At 46.2% G+C, this 15,893-nt stretch overlaps 1 protein-coding gene across 1 annotated transcript in view; it reads left to right on the top strand.

The window, feature by feature from the left end:
- Nucleotides 1–15,893, top strand: part of LOC110511675 (ryanodine receptor 2-like) — a 532,917-nt gene that overhangs the window by 359,802 nt on the left and 157,222 nt on the right. The window contains exons 49-56 of the mRNA XM_036989200.1: nucleotides 1,491–1,611; nucleotides 8,440–8,609; nucleotides 10,961–11,181; nucleotides 11,817–11,907; nucleotides 12,566–12,706; nucleotides 13,502–13,665; nucleotides 13,776–13,854; nucleotides 14,373–14,462. Coding sequence (XP_036845095.1) covers nucleotides 1,491–1,611; nucleotides 8,440–8,609; nucleotides 10,961–11,181; nucleotides 11,817–11,907; nucleotides 12,566–12,706; nucleotides 13,502–13,665; nucleotides 13,776–13,854; nucleotides 14,373–14,462 — 1,077 coding nt within the window. The remainder of the gene's footprint in view (nucleotides 1–1,490; nucleotides 1,612–8,439; nucleotides 8,610–10,960; nucleotides 11,182–11,816; nucleotides 11,908–12,565; nucleotides 12,707–13,501; nucleotides 13,666–13,775; nucleotides 13,855–14,372; nucleotides 14,463–15,893) is intronic.

A 15,893-nucleotide genomic window follows, 5' to 3' on the forward strand; every position in this document is an offset into this window, starting at 1 on the left:
TCTATATAGGGAATAGGGCTCTGGTCAACAGTAGTGTTCTATATAGGGAATAGGGCTCTGGTCAACAGTAGTGTTCTATATAGGGAATAGGGCTCTGGTCAACAGTAGTGCACTATATAGGGAATAGGGCTCTGGTCAACAGTAGTGTTCTATATAGGGAATAGGGCTCTGGTCAACACTAGTGTTCTATATAGGGAATAGGGCTCTGGTCAACAGTAGTGTTCTATATAGGGAATAGGGCTCTGGTCAACAGTAGTGTTCTATATAGGGAATAGGGCTCTGGTCAACAGTAGTGTTCTATATAGGGAATAGGGCTCTGGTCAACAGTAGTGTTCTATATAGGGAATAGGGCTCTGGTCAACAGTAGTGTTCTATATAGGGAATAGGGCTCTGGTCAACACTAGTGTTCTATATAGGGAATAGGGCTCTGGTCAACAGTAGTGTTCTATATAGGGAATAGGGCTCTGGTCAACAGTAGTGTTCTATATAGGGAATAGGGCTCTGGTCAACAGTAGTGTTCTATATAGGGAATAGGGCTCTGGTCAACAGTAGTGCACTATATAGGGAATAGGGCTCTGGTCAACAGTAGTGTTCTATATAGGGAATAGGGCTCTGGTCAACAGTAGTGTTCTATATAGGGAATAGGGCTCTGGTCAACAGTAGTGTTCTATATAGGGAATAGGGCTCTGGTCAACAGTAGTGTTCTATATAGGGAATAGGGCTCTGGTCAACAGTAGTGTTCTATATAGGGAATAGGGCCCTGGTCAACAGTAGTGTTCTATATAGGGAATAGGGCTCTGGTCAACAGTAGTGTTCTAAATAGGGAATAGGGCTCTGGTCAACAGTAGTGTTCTATATAGGGAATAGGGCTCTGGTCAACAGTAGTGTTCTATATAGGGAATAGGGCTCTGGTCAACACTAGTGTTCTATATAGGGAATAGGGCTCTGGTCAACAGTAGTGTTCTATATAGGGAATAGGGCCCTGGTCAACAGTAGTGTTCTATATAGGGAATAGGGCTCTGGTCAACACTAGTGTTCTATATAGGGAATAGGGCTCTGGTCAACACTAGTGTTCTATATAGGGAATAGGGCTCTGGTCAACAGTAGTGTTCTATATAGGGAATAGGGCTCTGGTCAACAGTAGTGTTCTATATAGGGAATAGGGCTCTGGTCAACAGTAGTGTTCTATATAGGGAATAGGGCTCTGGTCAACAGTAGTGTTCTATATAGGGAATAGGGCTCTGGTCAACAGTAGTGTTCTATATAGGGAATAGGGCTCTGGTCAACACTAGTGTTCTATATAGGGAATAGGGCTCTGGTCAACAGTAGTGTTCTATATAGGGAATAGGGGGGCATTTTTAGTTGTATTTTGTCATTATTACGGACCCCCGTTAGCTGCTGCCTCGATCTTCCTGGGGTCCAGACACATTAAGGCTCATCACATTTGGGATACAGACATTCCCTGAGGGGGGGTGTTGGGTGTTTTCCAGCTGATTCATGCTGGGAAGGGTGAGGCCATCAGGATACGAGCCATCCTACGTTCCCTGATCCCTATAGAGGACCTGGAAGGAGTGATCAGCATCCCGTTCCCCATGCCAACTCTGGCCAAAGGTGGGTGGACACTCTCCCCGCTAAACCTCTCAGACGTTGCAGGGGTATTTTGCAGGGGTATATTACCCAAGGGTATATTAGGGCGGCCGAACTGACCTAGGACCATCCACTACTCTGTTAAACTGACCTAGAACCATCCACTACTCTGTTAAACTGACCTAAAACCATCCACTACTCTGTTAAACTGACCTAAAACCATCCACTACTCTGTTAAACTAAAACCATCCACTACTCTGTTAAACTGACCTAAAACCATCCACTACTCTGTTAAACTGACCTAGAACCATCCACTACTCTGTTAAACTGACCTAAAACCATCCACTACTCTGTTAAACTGATCTAGAACCATCCACTACTCTGTTAAACTGACCTAGAACCATCCACTACTCTGTTAAACTAAAACCATCCACTACTCTGTTAAACTAAAATCATCCACTACTCTGTTAAACTGACCTAAAACCATCCACTACTCTGTTAAACTGACCTAAAACCATCCACTACTCTGTTAAACTGACCTAGAACCATCCACTACTCTGTTCAACTGACCTAGAACCATCCACTACTCTGTTAAACTGACCTAAAACCATCCACTACTCTGTTAAACTAGAACCATCCACTACTCTGTTAAACTAGAACCATCCACTACTCTGTTAAACTGACCTAAAACCATCCACTGCTCTGTTAAACTGATCTAAAACCATCCACTACTCTGTTAAACTGATCTAGAACCATCCACTACTCTGTTAAACTGACCTAGAACCATCCACTACTCTGTTAAACTAAAACCATCCACTACTCTGTTAAACTAAAATCATCCACTACTCTGTTAAACTGACCTAAAACCATCCACTACTCTGTTAAACTGACCTAAAACCATCCACTACTCTGTTAAACTGACCTAAAACCATCCACTACTCTGTTAAACTGACCTAGAACCATCCACTACTCTGTTCAACTGACCTAAAACCATCCACTACTCTGTTAAACTAGAACCATCCACTACTCTGTTAAACTAGAACAATCCACTACTCTGTTAAACTGACCTAAAACCATCCACTACTCTGTTAAACTGATCTAAAACCATCCACTACTCTGTTAAACTGATCTAGAACCATCCACTACTCTGTTAAACTGACCTAGAACCATCCACTACTCTGTTAAACTAAAACCATCCACTACTCTGTTAAACTGACCTAAAACCATCCACTACTCTGTTAAACTGATCTAAAACCATCCACTACTCTGTTAAACTGACCTAAAAACATCCACTACTCTGTTAAACTGACCTAAAACCATCCACTACTCTGTTAAACTGACCTAGAACCATCCACTACTCTGTTAAACTGACCTAGAACCATCCACTACTCTGTTAAACTAAAACCATCCACTACTCTGTTAAACTAAAACCATCCACTACTCTGTTAAACTGACCTAAAACCATCCACTACTCTGTTAAACTAAAACCATCCACTACTCTGTTAAACTGACCTAGAACCATCCACTACTCTGTTAAACTGACCTAAAACCATCCACTACTCTGTTAAACTGACCTAAAACCATCCACTACTCTGTTAAACTGACCTAGAACCATCCACTACTCTGTTAAACTGACCTAAAACCATCCACTACTCTGTTAAACTAAAACCATCCACTACTCTGTTAAACTAAAACCATCCACTACTCTGTTAAACTAAAACCATCCACTACTCTGTTAAACTGACCTAAAACCATCCACAACTCTGTTAAACTGACCTAAAACCATCCACTACTCTGTTAAACTAAAACCATCCACTACTCTGTTAAACTGACCTAAAACCATCCACTACTCTGTTAAACTGACCTAAAACCATCCACTACTCTGTTAAACTAAAACCATCCACTACTCTGTTAAACTGACCTAGAACCATCCACTACTCTGTTAAACTGACCTAGAACCATCCACTACTCTGTTAAACTGATCTAAAACCATCCACTACTCTGTTAAACTGACCTAAAACCATCCACTACTCTGTTAAACTGACCTAAAACCATCCACTACTCTGTTAAACTAGAACCATCCACTACTCTGTTAAACTGACCTAAAACCATCCACTACTCTGTTAAACTGACCTAAAACCATCCACTACTCTGTTAAACTGACCTAAAACCATCCACTACTCTGTTAAACTGAACAAAAAATATTCTCAAGTCTGTATAGTTAAACCTGACATTTATTTAACTAGGCAACAAAGAACAAATTCTTATTTTCAATGACGGCCTAGTGCCTGTTCAGGGGCAGAATGTCAGCTCGGGGATTTGAACTTGCAGCCTTTCAGTTACTAGTCCAACACTCTAACCACTAGGCTACCCTGCCGCCCCATCTAACTCTGGTTTGGTCTGTCTGTTGTGTGTGTCTAGATGGGTCAGTGGTGGAGTCTAACTCTGGTCTGTCTGTTGTGTGTGTCTAGATGGGTCAGTGGTGGAGTCTGGTCTGTCTGTTGTGTGTCTAGATGGGTCAGTGGTGGAGTCTGTCTGTTGTGTGTGTCTAGATGGGTCAGTGGTGGAGTCTAACTCTGGTCTGTCTGTTGTGTGTGTCTAGATGGGTCAGTGGTGGAGTCTGGTCTGTCTGTTGTGTGTCTAGATGGGTCAGTGGTGGAGTCTGTAGACTGACCTAAAACCATCCACTACTCTGTTAAACTGATCTAGAACCATCCACTACTCTGTTAAACTGACCTAAAACCATCCACTACTCTGTTAAACTAAAACCATCCACTACTCTGTTAAACTAAAACCATCCACTACTCTGTTAAACTAAAACCATCCACTACTCTGTTAAACTGACCTAAAACCATCCACAACTCTGTTAAACTGACCTAAAACCATCCACTACTCTGTTAAACTAAAACCATCCACTACTCTGTTAAACTGACCTAAAACCATCCACTACTCTGTTAAACTGACCTAAAACCATCCACTACTCTGTTAAACTAAAACCATCCACTACTCTGTTAAACTGACCTAGAACCATCCACTACTCTGTTAAACTGACCTAGAACCATCCACTACTCTGTTAAACTGATCTAAAACCATCCACTACTCTGTTAAACTGACCTAAAACCATCCACTACTCTGTTAAACTGACCTAAAACCATCCACTACTCTGTTAAACTAGAACCATCCACTACTCTGTTAAACTGACCTAAAACCATCCACTACTCTGTTAAACTGACCTAAAACCATCCACTACTCTGTTAAACTGACCTAAAACCATCCACTACTCTGTTAAACTGAACAAAAAATATTCTCAAGTCTGTATAGTTAAACCTGACATTTATTTAACTAGGCAACAAAGAACAAATTCTTATTTTCAATGACGGCCTAGTGCCTGTTCAGGGGCAGAATGTCAGCTCGGGGATTTGAACTTGCAGCCTTTCAGTTACTAGTCCAACACTCTAACCACTAGGCTACCCTGCCGCCCCATCTAACTCTGGTTTGGTCTGTCTGTTGTGTGTGTCTAGATGGGTCAGTGGTGGAGTCTAACTCTGGTCTGTCTGTTGTGTGTGTCTAGATGGGTCAGTGGTGGAGTCTGGTCTGTCTGTTGTGTGTCTAGATGGGTCAGTGGTGGAGTCTGTCTGTTGTGTGTGTCTAGATGGGTCAGTGGTGGAGTCTAACTCTGGTCTGTCTGTTGTGTGTGTCTAGATGGGTCAGTGGTGGAGTCTGGTCTGTCTGTTGTGTGTCTAGATGGGTCAGTGGTGGAGTCTGTAGACTGACCTAAAACCATCCACTACTCTGTTAAACTGATCTAGAACCATCCACTACTCTGTTAAACTGACCTAAAACCATCCACTACTCTGTTAAACTGACCTAAAACCATCCACTACTCTGTTAAACTGACCTAAAACCATCCACTACTCTGTTAAACTGACCTAAAACCATCCACTACTCTGTTAAACTGACCTAGAACCATCCACTACTCTGTTAAACTGACCTAGAACCATCCACTACTCTGTTAAACTAAAACCATCCACTACTCTGTTAAACTAAAACCATCCACTACTCTGTTAAACTGACCTAAAACCATCCACTACTCTGTTAAACTAAAACCATCCACTACTCTGTTAAACTGACCTAGAACCATCCACTACTCTGTTAAACTGACCTAAAACTATCCACTACTCTGTTAAACTGACCTAAAACCATCCACTACTCTGTTAAACTGACCTAGAACCATCCACTACTCTGTTAAACTGACCTAAAACCATCCACTACTCTGTTAAACTAAAACCATCCACTACTCTGTTAAACTAAAACCATCCACTACTCTGTTAAACTAAAACCATCCACTACTCTGTTAAACTGACCTAAAACCATCCACAACTCTGTTAAACTGACCTAAAACCATCCACTACTCTGTTAAACTAAAACCATCCACTACTCTGTTAAACTGACCTAAAACCATCCACTACTCTGTTAAACTGACCTAAAACCATCCACTACTCTGTTAAACTAAAACCATCCACTACTCTGTTAAACTGACCTAGAACCATCCACTACTCTGTTAAACTGACCTAGAACCATCCACTACTCTGTTAAACTGATCTAAAACCATCCACTACTCTGTTAAACTGACCTAAAACCATCCACTACTCTGTTAAACTGACCTAAAACCATCCACTACTCTGTTAAACTAGAACCATCCACTACTCTGTTAAACTGACCTAAAACCATCCACTACTCTGTTAAACTGACCTAAAACCATCCACTACTCTGTTAAACTGACCTAAAACCATCCACTACTCTGTTAAACTGAACAAAAAATATTCTCAAGTCTGTATAGTTAAACCTGACATTTATTTAACTAGGCAACAAAGAACAAATTCTTATTTTCAATGACGGCCTAGTGCCTGTTCAGGGTCAGAATGTCAGCTCGGGGATTTGAACTTGCAACCTTTCAGTTACTAGTCCAACACTCTAACCACTAGGCTACCCTGCCGCCCCATCTAACTCTGGTTTGGTCTGTCTGTTGTGTGTGTCTAGATGGGTCAGTGGTGGAGTCTAACTCTGGTCTGTCTGTTGTGTGTGTCTAGATGGGTCAGTGGTGGAGTCTGGTCTGTCTGTTGTGTGTCTAGATGGGTCAGTGGTGGAGTCTGTCTGTTGTGTGTGTCTAGATGGGTCAGTGGTGGAGTCTAACTCTGGTCTGTCTGTTGTGTGTGTCTAGATGGGTCAGTGGTGGAGTCTGGTCTGTCTGTTGTGTGTCTAGATGGGTCAGTGGTGGAGTCTGGTCTGTCTGTTGTGTGTCTAGATGGGTCAGTGGTGGAGTCTGTCTGTTGTGTGTGTCTAGATGGGTCAGTGGTGGAGTCTGGTCTGTCTGTTGTGTGTCTAGATGGGTCAGTGGTGGAGTCTGACTCTGGTCTGTCTGTTGTGTGTCTAGATGGGTCAGTGGTGGAGTCTGTCTGTTGTGTGTTTAGATGGGTCAGTGGTGGAGTCTGGTCTGTCTGTTGTGTGTGTCTAGATGGGTCAGTGGTGGACTCTGGTCTGTCTGTTGTGTGTCTAGATGGGTCAGTGGTGGAGTCTGGTCTGTCTGTTGTGTGTGTCTAGATGGGTCAGTGATGGAGTCTGTCTGTTGTGTGTGTCCAGATCGGTCAGTGGTGGAGTCTGGTCTGTCTGTTGTGTGTGTCTAGATGGGTCAGTGGTGGACTCTGGTCTGTCTGTTGTGTGTCTAGATGGGTCAGTGGTGGAGTCTGTCTGTTGTGTGTCTAGATGGGTCAGTGGTGCAGTCTGACTCTGGCCTGTCTGTTGTGTGTCTAGATGGGTCAGTGGTGGAGTCTGACTCTGGTCTGTCTGTTGTGTGTCTAGATGGGTCAGTGGTGGAGTCTGTCTGTTGTGTGTTTAGATGGGTCAGTGGTGGAGTCTGTCTGTTGTGTGTCTAGATGGGTCAGTGGTGGAGTCTGGTCTGTCTGTTGTGTGTGTCTAGATGGGTCAGTGGTGGAGTCTGTCTGTTGTGTGTGTAGATGGTTCAGTGGTGGAGTCTGGTCTGTCTGTTGTGTGTGTCTAGATGGGTCAGTGGTGGAGTCTGTCTGTTGTGTGTTTAGATGGGTCAGTGGTGGAGTCTGGTCTGTCTGTTGTGTGTGTCTAGATGGGTCAGTGGTGGAGTCTGTCTGTTGTGTGTTTAGATGGGTCAGTGGTGGAGTCTGGTCTGTCTGTTGTGTGTGTCTAGATGGGTCAGTGGTGGAGTCTGTCTGTTGTGTGTTTAGATGGGTCAGTGGTGGAGTCTGTCTGTTGTGTGTGTAGATGGGTCAGTGGTGGAGTCTGGTCTGTCTGTTGTGTGTGTCTAGATGGGTCAGTGGTGGAGTCTGGTCTGTCTGTTGTGTGTGTCTAGATGGGTCAGTGGTGGAGTCTGGTCTGTCTGTTGTGTGTGTCTAGATGGGTCAGTGGTGGAGTCTGTCTGTTGTGTGTTTAGATGGGTCAGTGGTGGAGTCTGGTCTGTCTGTTGTGTGTGTCTAGATGGGTCAGTGGTGGAGTCTGTCTGTTGTGTGTCTAGATGGGTCAGTGGTGGAGTCTGGTCTGTCTGTTGTGTGTGTCTAGATGGGTCAGTGGTGGAGTCTGTCTGTTGTGTGTCTAAATGGGTCAGTGGTGGAGTCTGGTCTGTCTGTTGTGTGTCTAGATGGGTCAGTGGTGGAGTCTGACTCTGGTCTGTCTGTTGTGTGTGTCTAGATGGGTCAGTGGTGGAGTCTGACTCTGGTCTGTCTGTTGTGTGTCTAGATGGGTCAGTGGTGGAGTCTGTCTGTTGTGTGTGTCTAGATGGGTCAGTGGTGAAGTCTGACTCTGGTCTGTCTGTTGTGTGTCTAGATGGGTCAGTGGTGGAGCCTGATATGTCAGCAGGGTTCTGTCCAGACCACAAGGCAGCCATGGTGCTGTTCCTGGACCGGGTCTACGGGATAGAGGACCAGAACTTCCTGCTTCATCTGCTGGAAGTGGGCTTCCTGCCTGACCTCAGGGCTGCTGCCTCACTCGACACAGTGAGTCTCTAACCCAAACCTTATAGACTCAGTGAGTCTCTAACCCAAACCTTATAGACTCAATGAGTCTCTAACCCTGTAGACACAGTGAGTCTCTAACCCTCTAGACACAGTGAGTCTCTAACCCTGTAGACACAGTGAGTCTCTAACCCTATAGACACAGTGAGTCTCTAACCCTATAGACACAGTGAGTCTCTAACCCTGTAGACACAGTGAGTCTCTAACCCTGTAGACACAGTGAGTCTCTAACCTTATAGACACAGTGAGTCTCTAACCTTATAGACACAGTGAGTCTCTAACCCTGTAGACACAGTGAGTCTCTAACCTTGTAGACATAGTGAGTCTCTAACCCTGTAGACACAGTGCGTCTCTAACCCTGTAGACACAGTGAGTCTCTAACCCTGTAGACACAGTGAGTCTCTAACCTTATAGACACAGTGAGTCTCTAACCTTATAGACACAGTGAGTCTAACCCTGTAGACACAGTGAGTCTCTAACCTTGTAGACATAGTGAGTCTATAACCCTGTAGACACAGTGAGTCTCTAACCCTGTAGATGCAGTAAGTCTCTAACCCCTGACCCTAACCTTGTCCCTGTGTTATCTACAGACATGGCCCTGACCCTAACCTCGTCCCTGTGTTGTCTCTATGTTTCTCCCTGCAGGCTGCTCTGAGCTCTACAGACATGGCCCTGACCCTAACCTCGTCCCTGTGTTGTCTACAGACATGGCCCTGACCCTAACCTCGCCCCTATGTTTCTCCCTGCAGGCTGCTCTGAGCTCTACAGACATGGCCCTGACCCTAACCTCGCCCCTATGTTTCTCCACCCAGGCTGCTCTGAGCTGTACAGACATGGCCCTGACCCTAACCTCGTCCCTGTGTTGTCTCTATGTTTCTCCACCCAGGCTGCTCTGAGCTCTACAGACATGGCCCTGACCCTAACCTCGTCCCTGTGTTGTCTACAGACATGGCCCTGACCCTAACCTCGCCCCTATGTTTCTCCCTGCAGGCTGCTCTGAGCTCTACAGACATGGCCCTGACCCTAACCTCGCCCCTATGTTTCTCCCCCCAGGCTGCTCTGACCTCTACAGACATGTCCCTGACCCTAACCTCGGCCCTGTGTTGTCTCTATGTTTCTTCCCCAGGCTGCTCTGAGCTCTACAGACATGGCCCTGACCCTAACCTCGTCCCTGTGTTGTCTCTATGTTTCTCCCTGCAGGCTGCTCTGAGCTCTACAGACATGGCCCTGACCCTAACCTCGTCCCTGTGTTGTCTCTGTTTCTCCCCCCAGGCTGCTCTGACCTCTACAGACATGGCCCTGACCCTAACCTCGTCCCTGTGTTGTCTCTATGTTCCTCCCCCCAGGCTGCTCTGAGCTCTACAGACATGGCCCTGACCCTAACCTCGTCCCTGTGTTGTCTCTGTTTCTCCCCCAGGCTGCTCTGACCTCTACAGACATGGCCCTGACCCTAACCTCGTCCCTGTGTTGTCTCTGTTTCTCCCCCCAGGCTGCTCTGAGCTCTACAGACATGGCCCTGACCCTAACCTCGTCCCTGTGTTGTCTCTATGTTTCTCCCCGCAGGCTGCTCTGAGTTCTACAGACATGGCCCTGACCCTAACCTCGTCCCTGTGTTGTCTCTGTTTCTCCCCCAGGCTGCTCTGACCTCTACAGACATGGCCCTGACCCTAACCTCGTCCCTCTGTTGTCTCTATGTTCCTCCCCCCAGGCTGCTCTGAGCTCTACAGACATGGCCCTGACCCTAACCTCGTCCCTGTGTTGTCTCTGTTTCTCCCCCCAGGCTGCTCTGACCTCTACAGACATGGCCCTGACCCTAACCTCGTCCCTGTGTTGTCTCTATGTTTCTCCCCCAGGCTGCTCTGAGCTCTACAGACGTGGCCCTGACCCTAACCTTGTCCCTGTGTTGTCTCTATGTTTCTCCTCCAGGCTGCTCTGAGCTCTACAGACATGGCCCTGACCCTAACCTCGTCCCTGTGTTGTCTACAGACATGGCCCTGACCCTAACCTCGTCCCTGTGTTGTCTCTATGTTTCTCCCCCAGGCTGCTCTGAGCTCTACAGACATGGCCCTGACCCTAACCTCGTCCCTGTATTGTCTCTATGTTTCTCCCCCCAGGCTGCTCTGACCTCTACAGACAAGGCCCTGACCCTAACCTCGTCCCTGTGTTGTCTCTATGTTCCTCCCCCCAGGCTGCTCTGAGCTCTACAGACATGGCCCTGACCCTAACCCCGTCCCTGTGTTGTCTCTGTTTCTCCCCCAGGCTGCTCTGAGCTCTACAGACATGGCCCTGACCCTAACCTCGTCCCTGTGTTGTCTCTATGTTCCACCCCCCAGGCTGCTCTGAGCTCTACAGACATGGCCCTGGCCCTCAACAGGTACCTGTGTACAGCGGTTCTTCCCCTGCTCACTAAGTGTGCCCCGCTGTTCGCTGGGACAGAGCCCTACGCCTCGCTCATAGACTCTCTGCTTCACACCGTCTACCGTCTCTCTAAAGGATGCTGCCTCACCAAGGCACAGAGAGACGCTATCGAGGAGTGTCTGCTGGCCACCTGTGGGTAAGGAATGGCTTTTGGGTTACTCTCTGCTAGTATATTTGACTGGCCACCTGTGGGTAAGGAATGGCTTTTGGGTTACTCTCTGCTAGTATATTTGACTGGCCACCTGTGGGTAAGGGATGGTTACAACTGTAGGGATGGAAACACTCTCTATGTGACGATCTGTCTTCTGGCTACAGATGTAGGATGTTAATTTGATCATCCTGTGGATGAACATTTAAAATGTGTAGTGTATTTGAGGTTTTATAAGGCTTCTGAAGTTTTGTAATTACGATTTAGAAATGTCTAGATTATCAACCCCTACAGAAATGTCCATTCATTATAATCTACATAATAATTCACATTTCCTGTTACTTCAGGATTTTTTTCCTGCTATAGCAAACTGTCTCAAATTATGATCCTACATCTGTAGGTGTGGCTAAGGGATGTTAGGGGTACACTTTCCTACTTCTACGGTAGTGGTCCTTTAATAAGCCTCTGTGTGTGTGTGTGTGTGTGTGTGTGTGTGTGTGTGTGTGTGTGTGTGTGTGTGTGTGTCTCTGTGTGTGTGTGTGTGTGTGTGTGTGTGTGTGTGTGTGTGTGTGTGTGTGTGTGTGTGTGTGTGTGTGTGTGTGTGTGTGTGTGTGTGTTCCCAGTCAACTGAGGCCGTCCATGATGCAACACCTGCTGAGACGCTTGGTGTTCGATGTTCCTCTCCTCAACGAACACACCAAGATGCCTCTCAAGGTTTCATTAGGTCTTCTTCTATGTAGCCCGCCAAGAGGCTAATCACCTGACACAATGTCCTCCAACCTCATCCGCCAACCTCATCCTCCAACCTCATCCGCCAACCTCATCCAGCCTCCTCCTCCAGCCTCCTCCTCCCTCCTTCCTTCCATCCCTCCCTCCCTCCTCCAACCTCCTCGTCCAACCTCCTCCTCCCTCCTTCTTTCCCTCCCTCCTCCAACCTCATCCTCCAACCTCATCCTCCAACCTCATCCTCCAACCTCATCCTCCAACCTCATACTCCAACCTCCTCCTCCAACCTCATCCAACCTCCTCCTCCATCATCCTCCTCCTCATCCTCCTCCAACCTCATCCTCCAACCTCATCCTCCAACCTCATCCAACCTCCTCCTCCATCATCCTCATCCTCCTCCAACCTCCTCCTCCATCATCCTCCTCCTCATCCTCCTTCAACCTCCTCCTCCTCCAACCTTATCCTCATCCAACCTCCTCCTCCTCCTCCAACCTCATCCAACCTCATCCAACCTCATCCTCCAACTACATCCTCCAACCTCCTCCTCCTCCAACCTCATTATAGTATTGTGTGTGTGTGTTTCTGAGGTGTTCAGTATTCATGCATCTTTGAGCACGATTGTAGACTGTGAATCTTGATGTTTCAGCTGTTGACCAATCACTACGAGCGTTGTTGGAAGTACTACTGTCTGACGGGCGGCTGGGGGAGCTTTGGGGCGTCGTCTGACGAAGAGCTGCATCTCTCCAGGAAGCTGTTCTGGGGCATCTTCGATGCTCTGTCTCGCAAGGTACAGACTAGATCCAGTGGAGGCTGGTGAGGGGAGGAGGACGGGCTCGTAATAATGTCTGCAACGGAGTAAAGGGGAATGGCATCGAAACACCTGGAAACCATGGAAACCACGTGTCGGATGTATTCGAAACCATTCCGCTGATTTCCCGTTCCTACAACGAGCGCCGTCCTCCCAAAATGAAGGTGTCACCAACCTCCTGTGGACTACATGTACTGTGGTATTCAGTCCATCTACTGTGGTATTCAGTCCATCTACTGTGGTATTCAGTCCATCTACTGTGGTATTCAGTCCATCTACTGTGGTATTCAGTCCATCTACTGTGGTATTCAGTCCATCTACTGTGGTATTCAGTCCATCTACTGTGGTATTCAGTCCATCTACTGTGCTTATCACGGTGTTGTACCTATTGAAGATGCTGAGATTGTGATGGTTTAGGGCCCTCTAGTGGTCAGTGGGGAACCTACCATACTATCGTACCCTCTCAATCCATACAGTTGATTCCAATACACCTTGTAACTTCTCTCACATCGTCTTGTTCACCATCACACTGGGTTATAAAGTGATTCGTGTTTTATGTCGAGACAAAGCTTCATATTAGCCTTTTGCCCCGACCAGGGGTCCAGAAGCTGTTTAAACGGTCTCTGTCCTGCCCCGACCAGGGGTATTTCCAGAAACTGTCTCTGCTGCGGTTCCTGACTACATATACACACACACACACACACACACACACACACACACACACACACACACACTCTCTATCTTCATATGCAGCGGTCTCCTCTCCCTCTCCAGAGGTATGATCAGGAGCTGTTTAAGCTGGCTCTCCCGTGTCTGAGTGCCGTGGCCGGGGCACTACCACCTGACTACATGGAGAGTAACTATGTGGCCGTGATGGAGAAACAGTCCTCTATGGACGCCGAGGGAAACTTCAACCCACAGCCAGCAGACACCACCAAGTAAGACACAGTTGATTCAGTCTGAATACATCAAGGTATTCTCTTCTTTCTGATTGGGCGTGTGACAGTGACGGTCGTTGTACTTCTTTTGTGTCCCTGCTGTGGCCCAGTGTGAACGTCCCGGAGAAGCTGGATCACTTTGTCAGTAAATATGCTGAGCATTCACATGACAAGTGGTCCATGGACAAGGTGAGGGGGTTGTCTCAAAGCGCTTGATTGATTAAGGAATTGATGAATTGATTCAGTCATTGATTCATTGATTCAGTCACTGATTCATTGATTCAGCCATTGATTCATTGATTCAGTCACTGATTCATTGGTTCAGCCATTGATTAATTGATTCAGTCATTGATTAAATCTTTGATTCATTGATTCAGTCATTGATTCAATCTTTGATTCATTGATTCAGCCATTGATTAATTGATTCAGTCATTGATTCATTGATTCATCCATTTATTAATTGATTCAGTCATTGATTAAATATTTGATTCATTGATTCAGCCATTGATTCATTGATTCAGCCATTGATTCATTGATTCTGTCATTGATTCATTGATTCTGTCATTGATTCATTGAGTCAGTCATTGAGTCATTGATTCATTGATTTTGTCACTGATTCATTGCTTAAGCCATTGATTCAGTCATTGATTCATATATTCAGTCATTGATTAATTCATTAATCTATTTCTCTCTCTCGTCTGTCTCAGTTTTCCAACGGCTGGGTTCACGGGGACAAGGTGTGTGAGGCCTCTAAAGTCCACCCTCTCCTCAAGCCCTATAAAGGGTTGTCAGAGAAGGTAAGATCGTACTGGAACACGAGGCTGTGTTCTATCATTTGTTAGTCAGCAACCAGGTCAGACTCAGTTCATCAACAACCAGGTCAGGTCAGACTCAGTTCATCAACAACCAGGTCAGGTCAGACTCAGTTCATCAACAACCAGGTCAGGTCAGACTCAGTTCATCAACTACCAGGTCAGACTCAGTTCATCAACAATCAGGTCAGACTCAGTTCATCAACAATCAGGTCAGACTCAGTTCATCAACAACCAGGTCAGACTCAGTTCATCAACAACCAGTTCAGACTCAGTTCATCAACAACCAGTTCAGACTCAGTTCATCAACTACCAGGTCAGACTCAGTTCATCAACAACCAGGTCAGACTCAGTTCATCAACAACCAGGTCAGGTCAGACACAGTTTATCAACAACCAGGTCAGACACAGTTCATCAACAACCAGGTCAGACAAAGTTCATCAACAACCAGGTTTGACACAGTTTATCAACAACCAGTTCAGACTCAGTTCAACAACAACCAGGTCAGACACAGTCCATCAACAACCAGGTCAGACACAGTTCATCAACAACCAGGTCAGACTCAGTTCATCAACTACCAGGTCAGACTCAGTTCATCAACAACCAGGTCAGACTCAGTTCATCAACAACCAGGTCTGACACAGTTCATCAACAACCAGGTCAGACACAGTTCATCAACAACCAGGTCAGATCAGACTCAGTTCAACAACAACCAGGTCAGACACAGTTTATCAACAACCAGGTCAGACAAAGTTCATCAACAACCAGGTCAGACAAAGTTTATCAACAACCAGGTCAGACTCAGTTCATCAACAACCAGGTCAGACTCAGTTCATCAACAACCAGGTCAGGTCAGACTCAGTTCATCAACAACCAGGTCAGACTCAGTTCATCAACTACCAGGTCAGACTCAGTTCATCAACAACCAGGTCAGACTCAGTTCATCAACAACCAGGTCAGGTCAGACTCAGTTCATCAACTACCAGGTCAGACTCAGTTCATCAACAATCAGGTCAGACTCAGTTCATCAACAATCAGGTCAGACTCAGTTCATCAACAACCAGGTCAGACTCAGTTCATCAACAACCAGTTCAGACTCAGTTCATCAACAACCAGTTCAGACTCAGTTCATCAACTACCAGGTCAGACTCAGTTCATCAACAACCAGGTCAGACTCAGTTCATCAACAACCAGGTCAGGTCAGACACAGTTTATCAACAACCAGGTCAGACACAGTTCATCAACAACCAGGTCAGACAAAGTTCATCAACAACCAGGTTTGACACAGTTTATCAACAACCAGTTCAGACTCAGTTCAACAACAACCAGGTCAGACACAGTCCATCAACAACCAGGTCAGACACAGTTCATCAACAACCAGGTCAGACTCAGTTCATCAACTACCAGGTCAGACTC

This window comes from Oncorhynchus mykiss, chromosome 1 (genome assembly GCF_013265735.2).
Source record: "Oncorhynchus mykiss isolate Arlee chromosome 1, USDA_OmykA_1.1, whole genome shotgun sequence".
Classification (NCBI taxonomy): domain Eukaryota; kingdom Metazoa; phylum Chordata; class Actinopteri; order Salmoniformes; family Salmonidae; genus Oncorhynchus; species Oncorhynchus mykiss.